Source organism: Oncorhynchus gorbuscha, linkage group LG15 (assembly GCF_021184085.1).
Source record: "Oncorhynchus gorbuscha isolate QuinsamMale2020 ecotype Even-year linkage group LG15, OgorEven_v1.0, whole genome shotgun sequence".
NCBI classification, from domain to species: domain Eukaryota; kingdom Metazoa; phylum Chordata; class Actinopteri; order Salmoniformes; family Salmonidae; genus Oncorhynchus; species Oncorhynchus gorbuscha.
The window spans coordinates 49,236,616-49,259,589 of NC_060187.1; the positions used below are offsets into that span (position 1 = coordinate 49,236,616).

At 45.1% G+C, this 22,974-nt stretch overlaps 1 protein-coding gene across 26 annotated transcripts in view; it reads left to right on the forward strand.

The window, feature by feature from the left end:
- Nucleotides 1-22,974, forward strand: part of LOC123997434 (receptor-type tyrosine-protein phosphatase S-like) — a 293,600-nt gene that overhangs the window by 224,767 nt on the left and 45,859 nt on the right. For 9 of the 26 annotated variants that reach the window (XM_046301649.1, XM_046301651.1, XM_046301655.1 and 6 more), the window contains 9 exons: nucleotides 7,092-7,685; nucleotides 8,753-8,847; nucleotides 9,208-9,458; nucleotides 10,076-10,163; nucleotides 11,119-11,331; nucleotides 11,637-11,803; nucleotides 12,799-12,813; nucleotides 13,110-13,225; nucleotides 20,525-20,572. In XM_046301649.1, coding sequence (XP_046157605.1) covers nucleotides 7,092-7,685; nucleotides 8,753-8,847; nucleotides 9,208-9,458; nucleotides 10,076-10,163; nucleotides 11,119-11,331; nucleotides 11,637-11,803; nucleotides 12,799-12,813; nucleotides 13,110-13,225; nucleotides 20,525-20,572 — 1,587 coding nt within the window. The remainder of the gene's footprint in view (nucleotides 1-7,091; nucleotides 7,686-8,752; nucleotides 8,848-9,207; nucleotides 9,459-10,075; nucleotides 10,164-11,118; nucleotides 11,332-11,636; nucleotides 11,804-12,798; nucleotides 12,814-13,109; nucleotides 13,226-20,524; nucleotides 20,573-22,974) is intronic. The other 17 variants (XM_046301650.1, XM_046301652.1, XM_046301670.1 and 14 more) reach the window with 8 other exon arrangements.

Below are 22,974 nucleotides of genomic sequence, written 5' to 3' on the forward strand. Positions count from 1 at the left end.
TGGAAATCGACTTTTCCAATTCAGCATGCTTTTGCTGCACATTTGATGACGCACAGTGCTACGGGCCAGAAGGTTGAGGGGTCCGACTACCGCGTACAAGCTCATTCTCCTTGCCTCTTTCATTAGGCCTACACTACGATCAGAGCCGGCTGCAGACAATGATCAGCTAAGAGTCATTTAAAGGCCATATTTATAATTATATAAAATACAGTGCCTTGTGAAAGTATTCGGCCCCTTGAACTTTGCGACCTTTTGCCACATTTCAGGCTTCAAACATAAAGATATAAAACTGTATTTTTTTGTGAAGAATCAACAACAAGTGGGACACAATCATGAAGTGGAACGACATTTATTGGATATTTCAAACTTTTTTCACAAATCAAAAACTGAAAAATTGGGCATGCAAAATTATTTCAGTGCAGCAAAGTTCAGTGAGGATCTGATGACAAATTGGGCGTGCAAAATTATTCAGCCCCTTTACTTTCAGTGCAGCAAACTCTCCAGAAGTTCAGTGAGGATCTCTGAATGATCCAATGTTGACCTAAATGACTAATGATGATAAATACAATCCACCTGTGTGTAATCAAGTCTCCATATAAATGCACCTGCACTGTGATAGTCTCAGAGGTCCGTTAAAAGCGCAGAGAGCATCATGAAGAACAAGGAACACACCAGGCAGGTTCGACATACTGTTGTGAAGAAGTTTAAAGCCGGATTTGGATACAAAAAGATTTCCCAAGCTTTAAACATCCCAAGGAGCACTGTGCATGCGATAATATTGAAATGGAAGGAGTATCAGACCACTGCAAATCTACCAAGACCTGGCCGCCCCTCTAAACTTTCAGCTCATACAAGGAGAAGACTGATCAGAGATGCAGCCAAGAGGCCCATGATCACTCTGGATGAACTGCAGAGATCTACAGCTGAGGTGGGAGACTCTGTCCATAGGACAACAATCAGTCGTATATTGCACAAATCTGGCCTATATGGAAGAGTGGCGAGAAGAAAGCCATTTCTTAAAGATATCCATAAAAAGTGTCGTTTAAAGTTTGCCACAAGCCACCTGGGGGATACACCAAACATGTGGAAGAAGGTGCTCTGGTCAGATGAAACCAAAATATAACTTTTTGGCAACAATGCAAAACGTTATGTTTGGCGTAAAAGCAACACAGCTCATCACCCTGAACACACCATCCCCACTGTCAAACATGGTGGTGGCAGCATCATGGTTTGGGCCTGCTTTTCTTCAGCAGGGACAGGGAAGATGGTTAAAATTGATGGGAAGATGGATGGAGCCAAATACAGGACCATTCTGGAAGAAAACCTGATGGAGTCTGCAAAAGACCTGAGACTGGTACGGAGATTTGTCTTCCAACAAGAGAATGATCCAAAACATAAAGCAAAATCTACAATGGAATGGTTCAAAAATAAACATATCCAGGTGTTAGAATGGCCAAGTCAAAGTCCAGACCTGAATCCAATCGAGAATCTGTGGAAAGAACTGAAAACTGCTGTTCACAAATGCTCTCCATCCAACCTCACTGTGCTTGAGCTGTTTTGCAAGGAGGAATGGGAAAAAAAATCAGTCTCTCGATGTGCAAAACTGATAGAGACATACCCCAAGCGACTTACAGCTGTAATCGCAGCAAAAGGTGGCGCTACAAAGTATTAACTTAAGGGGGCTGAATAATTTTGCACGCCCAATTTTTCAGTTTTTGATTTGTTAAAAAACTTTGAAATATCCAATAAATGTCGTTCCACTTCATGATTGTGTCCCACTTGTTGTTGATTCTTCACAAAAAAATACAGTTTTATATATTTATGTTTGAAGCCTGAAATGTGGCAAAAGGTCGCAAAGTTCAAGGGGGCCGAATACTTTCGCAAGGCACTGTATATGCAACAAATTGTCCTCCAACAGGTTTCTGTGCCAATGCACCACAACCAATATACAAAGCATACCGACTTTGGGCGCTTCAATATCATGGTTTGCGATTTCAGCAATAAATAGACTATGTCAATCTCGACAAACAGAAAATACAATCCCTCCCGACATTGTAGGTCTAGCCAGTATTAAAGGTATCAACTTTTTGGTGTTTTGTAACAGATGTCTCATTCCATTCATCAAATGTCCACTGCATAGTTTGGTTTGATTGATTTTATTTGTGAGTAAAAAATCGGGGACTTATTTCCATTGTGGGCCCAATTTTTTACAAACAGGTAAACACATATACAATGACGTAGATACACATTACAGAGATACAGGCCCAAAAAAGTTTATCCTGCACACATTAGCCAGCTTTTGACATGATTTTTGGTATGGCTTTGAGTTGCTGTGGTAGATTCTTCCAGTCAACAGCACCGATTATATTTTTTTAAATATGTTTGTACCAGATAGACTCTTATATTTAAAACAGCGAATTTTAGAGTCTCTGGCTCCTATTTGATGCTGGTGGACATCTCTAACAAATGAAAAATAGTTGGGTAGGTACTGTACCTGGGGGATGGGTCCATGATAATTATCTGGACCATACCAAGTTGAATTAATAGTACTAGTTTTTTCTACAGATAGCCAACCTAGCTGCTTAAAATGCTCAACCTCCAGATGAGTATGAGGGGGGAGTTAAGTACAATTCTTACAAGCTTGTTTTGGCTGGTAGCTTATTCTTTAGATGTGTGGGGCTGCTGGTGAACCATGATGTGCAGGCGTAATCAAAGTGAAACTGGACTAGCGCACTTGCCCGAGTCTTTGTGGTGTCTACAGTATAGCGCAAGAAAGTTGATGAGGACGTTTGGCTAGGTGTAAACAAGTTATATAGTAAAACCTGCAAAAGAGTGAATGTAAACCAGGGGAGAAAAACGCACTACCCTCCCCTGTAGCCAATAAAAATAACACACTCCTCAAAGCAAAACATAAAGTTAGACAACGCCCCCTATTTTGGACCCACCCACACACACATTTTGAACTGTCCCTAACTATTCATAACAGTAAAATAAGGAATACTAAAATATCTCCATACTGTACTACACTTTAAAATAATATACTGTATACAGAAGGACATTACTCTGTTCCATTAAGTCCATTAACATTCCAGGCCACTTCTCCTCCCACTCTAATAGTCAGAATTTCTCATTAGTCTTCATCCCTCCATCTTCCCCCTCCTCCTCTTCATCCTCCCATCCCATCTCCATTCTCCCGTGAGGTGAGCAGATTGCATGTTGGCGCTATATAACGCTGAGCGGAGCGGGGAGTTTATTTTAATCCCGGGATGCCTGGACAGGCCCCGGAATACACTGGGAAGAAACCGTCTGGATGCCACTAGCCCTCACAGACCGCCTGGCTATTCCTTCTCCTAATTGGCTACTTAGCACAACGTGTGGTGATTGCACCAAACCAGAGCTTGTAGCACTGCATATTTATGGCTTTCCTTCAACTATCTTGAGTTCTTCTGTTTTTTCTGTCTTAAAATAGATTTTAAATGAATGTAATGTTTCTTGTCAACTGTCTCTGGTGGGCCACTGACCCACCCACTTAGTGGTGCATTCTGGTAGCCTAATGGGTTCTTAAATTAACGTTGGTGAAATGTCAGCATTGTTTGAGGGGAGACTTTACATTATTTGGGGTCAGTGTCAAGCATAGTCAAAAAAAGAAGAGAGGAAAATTAAGATGGGAGGGATTACAGAAGACCTTTGCTGTCAAAATAGCTGAATCTCGCAAGCGTGGCCAAGGCGATTTTTCATCACCACAGCTAAATTAGGTATATGTGGGGAAGCATTTTCAATTATGTTTGCCCTCCAACGCTGGTCAGCTCGTGCCACCTTCGACGCCTGATATCAATTGGATGCAAAAAATGCAGCGGAGCACTTTTGGAGTGCCTTAGCCAGTGTACAGTAGAGTGAGGAGGGCCCACGACCCCTGATATATCTCTCTGGAAATTGTAGCCGCAGGTTAACCACTAACATGCTGACCGCGCGACGCGAGCGTTGCAAAAATAATTGTACACGTACATGTTATTCAATCATTGCACCCACACTGCTCGCGCACGTCAACGAGTGTCTGCGTAGCCAGGCGCTAAAATAGAACTTGGTTCTATTTGTGACGCTTGATGCGCTGCAAGTCCTGCCTCTCCCATCTCCTCGTTGGTTTTTAGGAGCATATACCCACATGGGTGATTGAAAGATGAACTGAGGTTCACACTCCAGTCCAGTTGGTGGTGGTAATACACCTTAAAGTTGGTGGGCAACTGCCATATAAAGTCCAAAGAAGAAGAAGAAGCCTGAAGGAGGTTCAAACTTTTCCCCTTTTATCTGTGGATTAATTGTCAGAGTAGAGGACCTTGTGCATTTCAGGTAAAATGACAACCCAATGTTTATATCCCAGGACAAATGAACGAGCAACAGCAAGCTAGCTCGCTAAATTAGCATAAATGTTTCATGCTTTTCGACCTGACACCAAATTAATATAGTTGTTTCAGAGTTCGTTTTGATATTTCAACCTGCGTGTCCTGATCGCGTCTGGTGTGGGTGGACAAAATCTATATGCACACTTGCAAGGGGTCTGGTCAGCATGTAAGAATGCTGCAATTTTTTTAAACTTTCACTTTCACACGGCACATACACACGCTCTTATACACAGACACACGTATTACTTTGTGTGTGTGTGTGTGTGTGTGTGTGTGTGTGTGTGTGTGTGTGTGTGTGTGTGTGTGTGTGTGTGTGTGTGTGTGTGTGTGTGTGTGTGTGTGTGTGTGTGTGTGTGTGTGTGTGTGTGTGTGTGTGTGTGTGTGTGTGTGTGTGTGTGTGTGTGTGTGTGTGTGTGTGTGTGAGAGAAGAGAAAATGAGTAGGAAACCCAATCCACTACTCAATCAAGATGACTGTGTGTCAACAGCGGCCATTAAAGCCAGCCCTGATGGAAAACGTGCCTCTAGCTCCACTGGGAGGGATTGAGGGAGACCAAGTGGAGAGGAATGGAGTGATGGAAGGAGAAAGAGAGGGATGGAAGGAAGGAGAGGGGGAGGTGGAAAGAGGGGGGTAAATCAAGGTGTCCGCACCCCCCCCTCCCCACTCCTCCCTCGTTGTCCCCTCTTTGCGGCTGATTGCTCCCAGTCCCATGTCGCCTTCACCATGAGGATGACTCTCATTCTCACCCCTTCCTCCTCTTCCTCCCTCCATCCTCCAGTTTCCCCTTAGCATCAACCTGCTTTCTCAGTTAACCCCACCTACCCTTTCCTCTTAATTTACAGTAGTCCTGAGCCTACCCTGTAAACACACACACACACACATCTCAGGCCCATTATCTCGGATGTTCTCATTGGGGCTTACTAAGCAGTGAATGTGAGGGGAGTCAAGTTTAAACAAGGCAGGCTGGTTGCAGGGCTGAAGTTATAGTTTGTTAGCGGGGAGTAATAGACGTATTCATCTCGCCGCTGTTTAGAGACTGCTGTTTTTCCATTATTGTTCCAACTCAATTTGCCCCTGCCCAGAACAGGCCCATTAACAAGAAGGAACAAAGTGGATGGGTATATGGGGAAGTGGGGTAGATGTGAGTTGTCAATTGGTACGGGAGCCTGTGTGCGTGCTACACAGTGGCTAAGAGTGTGTGTACAAGAGTGCACACATACAGTGTCGGCAGAAATCCACACACACTGAAACACACACACAAAGCATTAAGGTAGATATTGTTCCAGCCAGTGTGAGGGAGGGAGCGATGGCTCCAGACAAATGTTTGGCTTCTCCATATTGGGCCCTGGCCTGGGAGAGAGGCCAAATTGCCCTGTGTGCAGCAGGGATGATGTAAGGGCAGGAACTGTCTGCTGAGTTGGGCTAAATCACGAGGCACGGTGCATACACAACCCACACACACATAAGCATGTGCGCACGTAAATGGCAGAAGTACTTGCTTTGCAGAGTAGCCTAACACACATGTACACAAATTGAACTTTTGCACCTAATGTGTGTGTGTGTTGGAGCCTGTGCGTGTATGTTTATGATTAAGCCCGCGTAGTAGTATTTCGGGGATAGCGTTTTTGGGGGTCAGGTGTATCAAGTGAAAGATCACATCTTTCGCCTCATGTATTTTCATAGACAACGTTAGATGACAAGTCTGGTGTGGGATCGCCTGCGCTAAGACGGGACTGGAGTGCAATTTCACAGCGCTCATCTCTCACTAAGCGCCGCTCACTTCTTAGACAAAGCCTCCGTGTTGACACTGGCTCGATCACACTGATGGGAACTCTAACGAACGGGGAGAAACACAGAGAGGGGAGCCATCCACAACCCCGAATCTGGGTCACTGAAGAAGAACGTCTAGACTACTGCATCATCCGGTCTGTGGCTCATCCAGTCTAAAGCCTCATGTCTAGAGTTGATTATCTCTTAGCTTTTACACTGAAACTTTGAGAATACTTTTTTTTTGGTCAGAGAGTCACATCACAGTTAGCCTGGGTGTGCCGGTCTGTTTCTGCCAAGGCTTGACAATGACAACGGAGTTGGCCAAGCACAAACAGATCTGTGACAAGGCCACATCACAGTCACTTTGAGTTCCAATTCCCATTTGCACACGCTTCTACTCGTCAATGCTGGAATGTATTGAATATCAATTTGTGAATAGGAGAAATGGCTCATTGTTTCTGTTGAGAGGACCTTTGAAGCTGCAGTTGAATTGCATGTCATTATCGGAATTGACTGAGTTCAAATGGAATCGGCACCAACCCAAATAGAGTACTGTAGGTCTACCGGCCCAACATTATGCCGTTGAAAGTGTAAAGTAGTCCCAGACAAAATTGGTTTCTATGGTTTCTACTGACTCTGTTCTTGCATAACCTTTCATCTGCTGAAAGAAAAAATTATAATTTTCCCCACTAAAAGGCACATTCCATTCGATAATGAAGAAAACACGTTTATCCCACACCAAACATACACCATTGTCCTCCCGAGCAGCCTTAATCTTGTCCACAATGTTACAGCACAGTCTATTATTTGTTCTTGACGTACCTAGATGCACCATTCTCGCTCTTCAAAACAAATCCTGTTTGACCTCCTAGAGTTAAAATATAAATGGATAAAAAATTTGTTTGTTTCCTTTCCTCAACAGTGCCCGGGCCACCCTATCTGTCAGTGGCTCACGATTCAGAGATGTCGGCCGTGGTGCGCTGGGACGCACCCGATGTTATGATCCCTGGCATGGAGCTGCAGGGTTACCGGCTTCAGTTTGGCCGCAAGGACGTGTCCCCCCTGGCTACTCTGGAGTTCACCCCCCAGGAGAGGCAGTACACGGTGGCCAGCGTCCACCGCGGTGCCACCTACCTCTTCAAAGTCCAGGCTAAGAGCCGAGGGGGCTTTGGGGAGGAGGCTACGGCCGAACTGCATGTGCCTGAACAAACACCCCAAGGGTACCCCCAAATCAGCGAGAGCTCCAACGTGACCTGTTGCTCGGTAGAATTGGCATGGTCGCCCCCGGTGCTGGCGGAGCGCAACGGGGACATCACGGAGTACACGCTGGCGTACCAGGAGACGGGCGTTGGGGGCGCACCCCGGGAACTCAGCCTGCCCGCCATCCAGTCCAGCTACGTGCTCAACAGCCTAAAACCCAACTCAGCGTACGACGTGAAAATACGAGCGCACACGAGTGTAGGTCCAGGGCCCTACAGCCCGCCGATCCAGTATCGGACTGTGGCGTTTGAGACAGGTATGGCTTGCCTGTTTCTCTCCCAACCCGGGGGGGAAAAACACAAAATTGAAAACAACAAGCAACAACACAAAAATGAAACCAACTCCCCCCCCCCTCCAACCACCTTCACTTCTTCTCCACGACAAAAAAAAATCCTAGATCCTTAAAAAGTTTGCGGGGGACACTCACTTCACTAACCCAAAGGTAAAACCAGTCAGTAAGTTACAGTCAGTCAGTTTGAAAAAGGGGAGGAGACGCGGCGTTCCAAGGTAAGTGCCGGTTGGTCAGACACCTTGCAGTCTCCTTTCAGCCCTTTGCAGCCACGCACACTTACACAGCTAATGCAGCCTCACACACACACCCCCAATTTGCTAAGAAACAAAACAAAGGTAGGAACTCAGTCAAGAGTTTGTTTCAGTCAAGAGTTTTAGTACATTTCCGTTATCAAGTACAAGACTTTGGTTCCTTATTTCCGTTGGTTTTCAGTTTGTTTTGAGTCCCCCTCTCCTACTCTGCCCCCCTCCCACTATGGTAAGGTTTGTGGCATGGCATCCCCCCGATGCACTGCTAACGACTGTCGGCATGCTGTGTTTGGGTCTGTCTTTGTGCCCGCCAGGCAGCACATCGTGGGCAGTGCCAATCCATGCTCAGAGTGCAGAGATGGTTGACGTCAGAACCACAAGGGTCAACGACTCCTGGTTTTCAATGGGAAGGGAGCGGGCAAAGGGGGATAGTTACTAGTAGAAAGATGTAGTGGTCAGAGAGGGGTTGGCACTGCCCGGGAGGCCAGCCAGCGGGCACGTCCGTGCTCCATGGGTCCGTACTTGTCCATGAGTCTCCCATGCTGTGTGTCTAACCAATAGCGTTGCCCCCTTCACAGCCTATCACAGCACAGCTCACCGCCCGCTCACTACTCCAACCCAGAGGAACCCCAGCTGGGAAAATGACCTACGCTCCCTTTTTTTCTCTTTCACACTCTCTCACTCTCTCCTTTCCTCCTTCCTCAGCTCTCCAAACTAAACACAACCTCTCTGTTTTTGTTTTGTTCGTTTTTCTTTATTTTTTACTCTTCTCTCTCACGACAGACGTCCCGAAGAACTTCACAGTGAAGTGGGTCACCAAGACAACGGTGTTGCTAACGTGGAAGTTTGCTGAGAGGCGGTTCCCATTCCGGTGCACGGTGAGCGAGCGATAGACAATCAGACAAAAACGACGCACACGTCTACAGGACTCTATGAATTCATTTGTGACTAATTATGCCACCGACTGCAATTTTGATTTAAGTCATAGTTCAAACGATGCAATCTTGCATAGACCAAATTCTAGAGTCAATCAACCCTCACAGAGAGACGTCTATAGACAGCCAGGCATACACATGCCGTCTTGGAACACACTATTCCCAAAGAATATCTCCTTCAAACTAATTTTACATCGTCCATGCTTTTACCCAGCAGTTTTACCCCAGAGCTGAGGCTTCCCTAATGTGTATTTTTTTTTTTGTGTCTCCGTTTGTCCGTCTGTCCATCTGCCCCCTGTCCAGATTGAGTACAACCGCCAGAAGATGGACGTGGACGCCCGGCTGACCAAGGCGCTGGTCACCAGCCTGCGGCCCAACACCACCTATGAGTTCCGGGTCACGTGTCAGGAAAAAACAGAGGGTGGACCTCGCCACCGTGTGGTCGCTAGGACTGCACCGCCCATCCTGGTCAAGAAGCCCAAGCTGGACCTCTACTCGGAGCCGGACAACATTCTGACCATGGGCTTCACCCCGGTGGAAAGCAAGGACATCAAGTGAGAGAAGTTGACACCTAGGTTTCGGTATATGGGTTCATGGGTTTGTCTGACGTGGTTCTTTCTTTCATCGTTCTTTCTCTTGTTGGTTCATCCTCCTTTCTGTCTTGCTTTCTTCTTTCCACTCTTTTGCCGGTTCGTCCCACTTGCTTGCGCTCCTCTCTTTTTTTTCTTCTCGCTTCCTCAAACTCACACACTCTTCCACAGAGCACACATTACACCTTGCTTTCTAGCCCTCGCTGTTGCCAACCTTCTGTCTTGCTCTCTCATCTCCATTCTCACTTCAGTGTTCCATTATCCTCTCCCTCTCGCATTCCTTTTCCTCTGACTTACTATCTATCTCTATCACTCTATCTCTCACTCTTTCTCTATCACTCTCTCTCTCTATCTCTCTATCACTCTCTCTCACACATACATACATACATACATACATACATACATACACACACACACACACACACACACACACACACACACACACACACACACACACACACACACACACACACACACACACACACACACACACACACACACAACCCTATTAGTGTAAGTTAGTGTTATGGCTCTCTGAAGATGTTGTATGTCGACGGTACTGATGTCTGTGTGCCTCGCAGGAATTTCTATGTGGTGGTGGTACCACTAAAGAAGGGCTCGGGAACAGCCCGACATCACAAGAACCCAGACGAGATGGACTTGGAAGAGGTAAGAACCGAGGAATTACGCACATCCCAGCGTTGCTCAAAGTCCACAATGGAATTGTGTTTCAACCACAGTGCTCTTCCCAGGTGACTCAACTTCTTTTTTTATCACTAAAAACTTTCTTTATCACTAAAAAATGTCTGTACAATGTAATGTTGCACCCTTGCGTGTGGTTCAACCATCCTGTCTGGAGAGAAGGGGATTACCTCCCTGCTCCCACCCTTCTTCGGTTGTTAGGGGTGATCTTGAGCTGTGATCAGCGAATGGCCGCGGGAAGATTGTTTCGGGGGTTGGAATCTTCCCGCGGCTTTGGATCAGCGGTGAGCTCTTGGATTTGGAATGACCAATATTTCACCTCTTCAGAGGACTCCTTCATTTTCTTGTTGCAAAGGAATGGAGTGGCCTGGTCTGTCAGGGCACCATGCCAACAAGCACCCTATTGACTTTGGGGCCAGAGTGTACGGAGGGAATCGACCCGCAAAAACCCTATTTAGGACGTTTTCAGCGGACATTTACATTTGAACACATACTATCTCTATTGATGTTCTCCTCTTCACTCACACACTGACTGATCAGATAGGTGGACGGACGGAGCAATAGGAATGATAAACTGATGAGTAGACAGGTCGGTGGAGGAAAAGATACAGACAGACAGACATATGGAGGGACAGAGAGATAGACGGACGGACTGTACTTTTCATGGATACCGTGGGTCTGCCAACTCTTTCCCTTTTCGACGTTTTAAGAGAGCACGCAGGAACATCCTCAGTCCACTTTATCAAATAGAGATGAAGCAATTAATATGCAGAGAGACGGACAGACAGATACATTTGACAGAGAGACAAATCAGACGGACAAACCAACCAACTAAGACGAAGTCCCTTAGACATCTCACACCCTCCTCAACCCCCTCCCATACCTCATTCCCCCCTCACCACTCTCTCCCTGTCTCCTCCAGCTGCTGAGGGACATCACCCCGAAGCGTCGCACCAGGCGCCAGCTGAGCCAGGCGGACGGCAAGAAGCCCTACATCACAGCCTGCTTCAAGCAGCTCCCCACCACGTTCACCCTGGGCACAGAGCACCGCCACAGCAGCTGTGAGAACAAACCTCTGGAGCCCGGGCAGGAGTACGTCTTTTTCCTGCTGGCCGAGCTCAACACCATGGCCGGGGTGAGGACTAGAGATGGAGATGAGAGGCGCAATGTGGATACACGTGCACATGCACACTCAGACACAAATACGCTTGCACGCACGCACGCACACACACACACACACACACACACACCCACACACACAGATCCATATACAATATCCATATACAGTATAGAGATTGACTGATCATCCCAGATTCAAAGCTACACTACTTCTCAGTTTAATTCCATTGAGCCCTTGTCTATATTTTATGTCTGTCTATTTGTTTCCTGTTAATTGTATTGAGCCCTATGTCTATCTCTCTCTACTCTCGCTCTGTGTAGAAAATGTTTGCGGCCAGCCCATACACGGATCCAGTGGTGACCCCAGAGATGGAAGTGGATCCTCTGCCCATCGAGACGGGCGGAGATGGCCTCATCTGGGTGGTGGGGCCCGTGCTGGCCGTGGTCTTCATCATCTGCATCGTCATCGCCATCCTCCTCTACAAGAAGTGAGTTACGTTGTAGGAGACTCTGGGGGGGGGGGGGTGTAGGCTACAGGGGAGTCCGAGGGGGTGGCGTTTGTTCCGTATGTTGGAGGGGGGGGACAAAAAAGGAGGGGCTGTGGGGAAAAGAAGACATAGAAGAGTTAGGGAAAGAGCTAATGCTCTGTGTTAATTGGAGCCAGAAACATATTGATGGTGATACCTTTACTTGATGGGGAGATATCTAAAGCCTTGTTTTAACCTCAAAGTAACTGAAATCTAAAGTATTTACATGTGTTTTTGAGGGGCTGGAGCAAGCAAGCAGTTAAAGTACTGTATCTGATTCTGGTTTAACAGTTGTAGGCAACACACTGTCTAAGAGACCACAAGCCCCGGTAGTATACTGTAACTGTGTGCAGTTATGTATGTAGAATAGGCCGGCCAAAGTTTGAGTAGGAGAAACAGGGCCTAACTTTCAGATGCTCCCTGACAATTAGTCTGACCTTGGCTTGTACCTCTGCATGCTGGTGGTAAGGGAGAGTAACATCTCTCCTCGAATCTCTCTCTCTCTCCTCTCTCCTCTCTCTCCTGCTTTCCCTCTCTCTCCCTGGTGGCTAGTGTTTCTACCTGCCCTTGGTCCTGACACCCCCAACCCCCCTCACCAAGACACACACACACAGTCATAAACGCACACACACACACACACACACACACACACACACACACACACACACACACACACACACACACACACACACACACACACACACACACACACACACACACACACACACACACACACACACACACACACACACACACACGGTAACACACACACACGACCCAGACCGGCTCCTCCAAATGCTGATGAGCTTTATCTAGCTAGCACTGCGAGGCGGCTGCCCCTGTGAATTTTAAAATGCTCTCTATTGATTTCTCTCTTCCCCCCCCTCTCTCTCCTTGTGTTGTGTTTTTCCCCTCTTTATATATTTATTTGAAACTCCCATTGCTTTCTCCGGAAGCAGCAAACCTGACAGGTAAGGCTTAGCCGTACTTTATTGCTGTGTGTTATTTCGGCGAGAAAATAACCTGTCTCAGCATAAAATATGTTTTTAATTAGTCGGGGTGAAAAAAATGTCAGGGAAAGAGAAGCTGGCTCACTAGATATTACTCTCGGACTTGTTTCATGGAGGGTTATTTCGACATTCAGCACTAAAGTTGTCGTAGCAGCACAGTGAGCTTTTTTTGTGTGTGTGGAGGGTGGACATTTTGTTTCGGTTGGGTCTTGACGGTGTGCGTCTGTGTTTTCCTCACACCCCTCCCCCCTTCAAAGCCGTAAACGAAAGGAGTCAGAGCCCAGAACAAAATGTCTGCTGAACAACGCAGAGATCACACCCCACCATCCAACAGACCCCGTGGAAATGAGACGCATCAACTTCCAAACCCCAGGTACGGTGTGGGGGACGGGACACATACAAACACAGACCAATTTAGCAGCATTGTAGGGACCTATAAGTGAATGCGCGCACATGTACACGGCCGTTCGAAAGTTTGGGCTCACTTAGAAATGTCCTCGTTTACCATGGTAAACATACATGAAATGAGTTGCAAAATTAACAGGAAATATAGTCAAGACGTTGCCAAGGTTATAAATAATGATTTTTAATTGAAATAATAATTGTGCCCCTCAAAACTTTGCTTTCGTCAAAGAATCCTCCATTTTCAGCAAATACTGCCTTTCAGACCTTTTGGCATTCTAGTTGTCAATTTGTTGAGGTAATCTGAAGAGATTTCACCGCATGCTTCCTGATGCACCTCCCAAAAATTGGATTGGCTTGATGGGCACATCTACATACCACACGGTCAAGCTGCTCCCACAACAGCTCAATAGGTTTGAGATTCGGTGAATGTGCTGGCCACTCCATTATAGACAGAATACTAGCTGACTGCTTCTTCCCTAAATAGTTATTGCATAGTTTGGAGCTGTGCTTTGGGTCATTGTCCTGTTGTAGGAGGATATTGGCTCCAATTAAGCACCGTCCACAGGGTATGGCATGGCATTGCAAAATGGAGTGACAGCCTTCCTTCTTCAAGATCCCTTTTACCCTGCACAAATCTCCCACTTTACCACCACCAAAGCACCCCCAGACCATCACATTGCCTCCACAATGCTTGACAGATGGCATTAAGCACTCCTCCAACATCTTTTCATTTTTCTGCGTCTCACGAGTGTTCTTCTTTGTGATCCGAACACCTCAAACTTAGATTCGTCTTTTCATTACACTTTTTTTTCCAATCTTCCTCTGTCCAGTGTCTGTGTTCTTTTGCCCATCTAAAACTTTTATTTTTATTGACCAGTCTGACATATGGCTTTTTCTTTGCAACTCTGCCTAGAAGGTCAGCATCCCGGAGTCGCCTCTTCACTGTTGATGTTGAGACTGGTGTTTTGATGGGTACTATTTAAGGAAGCTGCCAGTTGAGGACTTGTGAGGCGTCTGTTTCTCAAACTAGATACTCTAATGTACTTGTCCTCTTGCTCAGTTGTGCACCGGGGCCTCCCAATCCTCTTTCTATTCTGGTTAGGGCCAGTTTGCGCTATTCTGTGAAGGGAGTTGTACACAGCGCTGTACGAGATCTTCAGTTTCTTGGCAATTTCTGGCATGGAATAGCCTTCATTTCTCAGAACAAGAATAGACTGACGAGTTTGAGAAGAAGGTTCTTGGTTTCTGGCCATTTTGAGCCTGTAATCGAACCCACAAATGCTGATGCTCCAAATACACAACTAGTCTAAAGAAGGCAAGTTTTATTGCTTCTTTAATCAGGACAACCTTTTTCAGCTGTGCTGACATAATTGCAAAATGGTTTTCTAATCATCAATAAGCCTTTTAAAATGATACACTTGGATTAGCTAACACAACGTGACATTGGAACACAGGTGTGATGGTTGCTGAAATTGGGCCTCTGTGCGCCTATGTACTGTAGATATTCCATTGAAAATCTGCCGTTCTCAGCTACAATAGTCATTTACAACATTAACAATGTCTACACTGTATTTCTGTTCAATTTGATGTTATTTTTACGGACGAAACATTTGCTTTACCTTCAAAAACAAGGACATTTCTAAGTGACCCCAAACTTTTGAACGGTAGTGTGTGCAAACACCCACCACAAACACTCAACACTTGTACATACATACTTCTTTAGGAAAATGCACACCCTCGTACACGAACAATCAAACACCCCTCACACATTGACATACACATGGAACATAAAGACATCCATACTCTCACCAGCTTATGCACATACAAACATGTTCATGCATACACCCAAGTGACCTCACACAATTATCATGTGAAAAAAAATGTGAATGGCTCATGTATCACTAAAAACCATGGTGGATTTCAGACTTTCAGTCCCATCAGCTCAATTAAACTATATTTGAAATGTTTTGAATGTAGACCAATGCTGTGTTTTGTGCTGATACTTAATCTGTGTTTCTCCATCTACCCATACATACTACTACAAACCAACCATTCACAATTACCATAATACCTTGGATCTCTTATAAAGATTAGAGATTGTTTTTGTAGTAGAGCACCTTTCTCAAAACCTCGTCCTGTACTTTTAGTCCACTTTTCTGTCCTTCCACCATCACTGTCCTCAGGTATTAAGTTGTTCATCATCTTGGCTGGAAAAGCCCTCTCCGTTAAAAGACAAGAACACTTGATCCTGCTCTCATTTTCTCCGGGCTCCTCCGTCTAAAGCCTTGGCTGACATTTCCCCATGGCTTCTGTCTGGCCTCGTTGTCTGTCTACACCCTGTGACCTTGTCACACATTCTGCTGTCCTTGTCTTTTCTCCTTACTCCCTTGTTTCCTCTGTTCATCTCTCGCTCCCCCTCTCCTTGTCTATCAGTCATCAGTCTTCTGTCGCCAATCTTCAGTCCATCAAAAGGCTCACATTTCAAAGGACCTAATCTCCTGTGCTGCATGGTGAATTTGGGATTTGGTGCAGGCAGCCTATACTTGTAACCCCCACCCTATTTGTACATTGGAGGACAGAGCGAAATATCATTGGACTCCCGACAGACAGGCAGACAGGCAGACAGACAGACAGACAGACAGACAGACAGACAGACAGACAGACAGACGTTCCAGTAGCTTGAACCACTCTCCTTTATCACACACTCTCGGATGTAGGGCTCGCACCCTCACCACCGGTCCTGTAATAGCAGAGAAAATGAGCATGATGGCCTTTGGTCGTATTTGTGTCTGCTTTCCTTCCAGTACATTCCCTCCTCCGCGTCTCTCCTCTCCTCCTCCTCCACCGCTCCTTAAAGAATAATGAAAAACCTTATTACGGTGGCTCTCTCTATCACACACACACACACACACACACACACACACACACACACACACACACACACACACACACACACACACACACACACACACACACACACACACACACACACACACACACACACACACACACACACACACACACACACACACACACACACACACACATTCTACGTATTATTAAGTGAATCCTCTTCTCCTTTTGCCTATTACTGTCGTTCCATTGAATTCAATGTCATTATCTCTTCACTCGGTGAGATGTTAATTTAAACAGACATTTTAGCGCAATTAAGCTGGGCGGAGAACATTTTCGAACATCCCCATTAGCTAATAGTGGCCATTGTTAAAACGAGCGCACTCTACTACACTTGGAGGGCCCTCCAGTCCAACCCAAAGGAGCATATGTCACCACGCCCATGCCTGCGCAGTGGCCGCTGCCTTGGGTTAGCATGAAATATGTTTTAGATGATATGTCAGATGCTAAACTAGACTATAGTCTAGGCGTGTGTATTTGCGTGTGTTTGTGCTGCGCTGGCGCCCTCTCGTCCTTATCTTTAGGTTTGTACTCCGGGTCTGTCTCCAGACTCGCCTGGCTAATGAAGCACAACTTAGTTGATATCTGTCATCTCCCCCTCCAAACCCACTCCTCCCCGTCTATAGCTATTAGTTACCTCTCTCTCTTTTTCTTTTCCTCATGTTGTGATCTCCTACAGCTATTAACCTCTCTCTCGCTCTCTTCCTATCTCTGTCTCCATTCTTTCCCACATTTTTCCTTCTTTTCATATTTTTCTGTCCCCTGTCATCTGTCGGCATTTTCTGGTTCCTTTCTTTCTGTGCTTTTGATCTCTCTCTCTCTCTCTCTCTCTCTCTCTCTCTCTCTCTCTCTCTCTCTCTCTCTCTCTCTCTCTCTCTCTCTCTCTCTCTCTCTCTCTCTCTCTCTCTGAGGGCCACTTTCCCACATCTCCAAATCCAACTCTCAGAGGTCTCGGCTCTAATCATCTCACTTCCTGCCAAGCCCTCTGGTCGGAGGCTGACTTCCTCTACCAGGCCTACAGAAGAATACCGTGCTCTGCTCACTTATGCATCCACACACTTACACAGACACATACAGAAAGTATTCACGCCCCTCGACTTTTTCCACATTTTGTTGTGTTGCAAAGTGGGATTAAAATTGATTTAATTGCCTTTTTTTGTGTCAACGATCTACACGAAATACTCTGTTTTGTCAAAGTGGAAGAAGAGTTTGAACATTTAAAAAAATGAATGGAAAATAAAACACTAATATAACTTGATTAGATAAGTATTCAACTCCCTAAGTCAATACATACTTTGGCAGCGATTGCAGCTGTCAGAGTCTTTCTGGGTGAGTCTCTAAGAACTTTGCACACCTGGATTGTTCAATATTTGCACATTGTTCTTTTAAAAATCCTTGTCTTTTCTCCTTACTCCCTTGTTTCCTCTGTTCATCTCTCGCTCTCTGTTCAAGTCTTGCCATAGATTTTCAAGTCGACTTAAGTCAAAACTGTAACTAGGCCACTCAGGAACGTTCAATATCGTCTTGGTAAGCAGCTCCAGTGTAGATTTGGCCTTGTGTTTTAGGCAATTGGTGAATTACCTGCTTAAAAGGGGAATTTGTCTCCCATTGTTTGTTGGAAAGCAGTCTGAACCAAGTTTTCCTCTAGGATATTGCCTGTGCTTTGCTCCATTCCATTCATTTTTTATCCCAAATAACTCCCTAGTCTCAGTGATGTGTTGTGTTGGATTTGCCCCAAACATAACGCTTTGTATTCAGAACAAAAAGTTAATTTATTTGCCCTAATGTTTGGGAGTATTACTTCAGTGCATATTTTGGAATATTTTTATTCTGTACATGCTTCCTTCTTTTCACTCTGTCATCTATGTTAATATTGTGGAGTAACTAAAATGTTGTTGATCCATCCTCAGTTATCTCCTATCACAGCCATTAAACTCTAACTGTTTTAAAGTCACCATTGGTGAAATCCCTGAGTGGTTTCCTTCCACTCCGACAACTGAGTTAGGAAGTGTTCCTGTATCTTTGTAGTGACTGGGTGTATTGATAGACCATCCTAAGTGTAATTAATCACTTCACCATGCTCAAAGGGGTATTCACTGTCTTCTTTATGAGCCGACGGAAAACCTCCCTGGTCTTTGTGGTTGAATCTGTGCTTGAAATCCACTGCTCGACTGAGGGACCTTACAGATAATTGTATGTGTGGGGAACAGAGATGAGGTAGTCATTTTTAAAAATCACATTACTGCACAAAGAGTCCACACAACTTATTGTGTGACTTGTTAAGCACATTTTTACTCACAAATTTAGTTAGGCTTACCGTAACAAAGGGGTTGAATACTTACTGACTCAAGACAGTTCAGCTTTTCATTTTTTTTCAAATTCATTTTGTAAACATTCCTAAAAACATAATTCCACTTTGATATTATGGGGTGTTGTGTGTGTGGATCAGTGACACAAAAATCTCAATTGAATCATTTCACGCTGTGACACAACAAAATGTGGAAGAATTCAAGGGGTGTGAATACTTTCCACCGTGCACACAAATACATGCTCCGACCCCACGCTTGCATCGGGAACGCCTCGTCTTTGTGTTCAGCTACACTGTCTTCCCACAAGTCGTCGAAATCAGGTGGCACGCGCACACACCGCCGGAATGATACATTACGTTTTTGAACCGGAGATTTGTCCCCCCCTCCGTTTAATTAGTTATTGTCACAGTGAAATCAGAGAAAGGGGATGTTGCACGTCTTCGTCCCCATCTTTCTGCACTCGTCTGCTGATTTCCTGACCTGCTCATCCCCTTCTCGTTACGCCCAGTCTCTCTTCGTGGAAATTGCCAATTGAGTCAGATTCTCAACTCAGAGAAGCCTGGCCGGATGACTTACAGGATGGTACATAAGGATGAATCGTAGTTAGGAGTTAGCCGTTTGGGTACACCCAACCACTCATCTCTGAAGTGTGTACAGGTTTCTAAGGTCACACTTTGAGGACCGGAAACCGTGTGCTCTGAGGGCTTCCATTGAGATGACCTGTAAACCTTTTGGTCACTACCTTTTGTGCACATCCGCTGTTTCGTTTCCTTCCTTTCTCTTGTGCATATGACCAGAAGTATGTTTTGTCTCTGTCGGAAGAAAACCTGTAGCTGCTTGAAATAAAGTGTTGCTATGCGTCTTCATAAATGGTCCAATACGGCAGTTTTTCCATTCCCTGAAAGCTTTTTGGCGGAGATGTTTTGTTATAACAGTGATGATTTACTCAAATGGCAAGTGTTCGCTGTTCTCCTTACAATGTAGTTTGAGGGCTACAGTAAGGCCACAATATGCAACGCTAAAACAGAGTTCACGTACTCAATCTTTTCACCACCAAGTGCCCTTGCCGTGTACAGTATTTGTATTTGCTGCAGCATTTGTACTTATATTCTAGAGTATGCATCTACGCTTCATTGGGCTACCGTGTGCTAGCGGTCCATGAGTGTTTTCAAAAGAAAATGCTTTTGTGGCCCTGAAACTGAATTTGCACTCCTTTCGAGTCCCGAGCAGTATGCAGCTGCAGTGCCGAGCTTCAGTGACCTCATCTTGACCAAACAGACAGGTGTGAGGAGCACGGCCTAAGTTGGCCCTCTTTCTGCCCGAGTAGAAAGACAGACAGAGACCTAAGAGGGTGTGGTTGTGACGCAGCTTTTACCTTCATGGATCTTCTTGCCAGACGTTGTGCTGTCAGAACTGCTTCCTTTTGCACCAGCTCAGACTTCTGAACAAAGGGTCTTTTCACCATTCATTTTTCAGAAGATATATAAGCCGTTTCCCTTTCTTTCTTTCTTCCTTCCTTTATTTCTTTCTCTCGCTCTCTTTTATGATGGCAATTTTCTTACCTCTGTTTATGTACGAGAAACCAAATCCATTTCTGACCCACACTATGGCCAGGCAGCTTGATAGAGGAGTTTCAATTGGGCAGGAGTGATGGACGCCTGTGCCAAACAAACAGCTTGCGCTGCCACCGCGGCACTGATTTTGCCAGTGGGTGGGAGGAGGGTCAAGGTATGCTGCTGAATGTGTGGCCTACTTTCCCCCTGCCTGTCTGACAGGCTGGCTTCAAATCTAACACTCCCTGTGAAGGACCTCAATAATTCTGGGACAGGGGAGGATCTGTACAAAAATAACCCAAAGAATAGTGATTAATAACATAGTTAAACATTTGTGAATAAGTGAAGGATTGAGATCATTTGCATCTCTGTATGTGTGTTTCTTCGCCTTTTATAATTTTGTCAATTTTTAGGATTTTTAAGTTGCCTTTGCATTTCAGCATTTTTTTTAACAAGTTTTCCTTCCTTTTTTATGTTTGCTATTCTTCACAGATTCTGGTCTGAGCAGTCCTCTAAGTGATGCCGATTTTGACTATGAAAGTTAGTCCCTACGCATTTAGCTCCTGTGTTTGTCCTCTCGCATTATTTTTGATTTTCTAGCATTGCCCCCATTTACAACGTTTATTTCCCACACGTTGCAATTTCAGCACTAATTTTCTTTCTTTTTTCTTTCGTAACCCAGCTGTTTTTGACTTTGGTTTGATTTTCAGTTGCGTTATTCACACAAAGCTGTTTGGCTGTGCATTAATCCACTACACGTAACCTCTGCGTTCACTTCTGCTGATGTAAAGATGGGGTTTTTGCAGGAGTTCTGTCTTCTCTCCCTCACTCCCCTTGCTCCCCTCCCTCCACCCCCACCACTGCTTCAATTCCAATCTAAACTGACTGGGTCTTTCTGCAGTCTACGAGATAACGAGCGGAATTAATTAAAGACCCTGGCAAACGACGGTTCGACATTTGATCGTCTTCCTCTCGCAGGGGGAAAAAAGGAAAATATTTTTTTTTCTCCCTTCAACGCCGAGGCACGCTGAGTGTCTTCTCTTTTATATGTAAATAAACACATATAAACAGGCCAGTGGCTGGGGCCACTTCAAAAGGAATCTTTTTTTCCCAGGCATATCGACTGCAGATCGGAGATTGGAAATGTTTAATCAGACACTAGTTGTGTTTCTCCGTGCCCATTGATCGCTGCTGTTAATTGCTGAGAAACAAACGGAGGGACTACTTCGATATTGGAGGGAAAGACTGTGGGAGAAGAGGGGGGTGGGGTAGAGGAGGAGGTGGGGGGTAGGGGGTGGACAACAACTTGTCCTTGAAAGACTTTACATGTGATCGACTCGTTTGTCTTTGGCAGGCCCAATAATAATAATAATTTGGGGGGGGGGGGGGGGGGGTGCTTAAATTTGTACTATTTCACCTTTTTTCTCTGAGCCCTGGTTAAACATTGTACAATAATGAACAGGGTACCAATAGGTGCCATTTCAGATGCAGTCCCACTGTCTGTGTTGATACAGTGAATATTTTGTCGAGTTAGGCAGGATTCGAGATGAAAATAGACTGTCTCCATAAGCACCAACTCGGAGTGCAGTGCATTGTGGGTTGTATTCATTAAAAAAAAACGTTTAGATGTATTGCTTGTTTTAAACAGACTGAGAGCCCAAATGAACGCCAGTAAAATTATACTAGACAGCTATTATTTACTCGTCCGTGCTTTTGTTAAATTAATGAAGCAAACGTCAGTCCAATTCATATCCATTTCCTTTAAGTTGAAATAAACACAGTTAATACTAGTTTCACATATGCCAGTGGGCTTACGTTCTTTTGTAAATCCCAGATTACAGTTCCTTTTTTCCAAAACAAACACTTAAACCGTAGCCTCCGCAGGCTGTAGCAACTGTCCTGCATATATAGTACATCTGAGGCAGTACAATTGGCTGTAGATAGGCACTGAGGTACTAAGTGTTTGAGTACAATACTGTCTGCCACTGAAACACTAACCGCACTCTGCTTTTGATCTTGCCGCTAACAAAACGCTCTCTTTATTTTTTCCCCAAAGGAGAAAATAAGGGTAGGCGGCGTCCTTGTTTGCGTCCGTTCTTTTCGCCTTATAGCTCCTGATACCTTTTCCCGTTGAGTTTGTGGGATAACAAATGGACAGCCCAAGTCGAATTCTTCCGGGGGGGGGCTTGCTAATACTGCTCTTCCCATGCAAGGTTTTGTCTATTAATTTAACTTAAGATAATAAATCACTGAACAGAACCATTCTTAGAGGAGCATTGAGAAGGTCGTTTTATTTGGCCTCACACAAAGGATCGTCAGATTGGTTCACTTATTGACAAAATGAAGACATGCTATTGAACTGTGTAAAAGTCCATGCTTGAATTTGGCCGGTGCTGGGACCGTGATGTTTCAACTACATCTCTTATGCTCTAAAATATGAACACCAGCACCGTTAAAATTACATTTTAGCACCGGCCCCTAAAATGAGTACAGGCACTTTTTTCATTTCACTGATAATAACACAATAATAACTTCAATCAGTGGGCCTTATTCAATCAGTGGGCCTTATTCAATCAGTGGGTCTTTAGACGATCTAGTGTGATCCACCTTTGAACCAGTCCTCTAATACAACACAGCATGTCCAGTCATCAACTAGAACTGTGGTGTTCAGTGCCTCAACCTCCATTAGTCCCTGTGTCTCCTATATCCCTGTTATATCCCTATAATCTTTGCTAATCCCCATGTAATTGTCGGCGTAACATTGTTCCCTTCATTTTAAAAAATTACCATCACTAATTGGGAGTGACGCCAGGGAGGGTCGAGTGTCCCCTCCCCGACAAAACAAAACATTTGTGATCCTGTCGACATTCGGGAGGACGCTAAGCGCCACGCAAATGGGATAAATTTAGGATGCTTAATCTGATTACGCCGATTTTGCACGC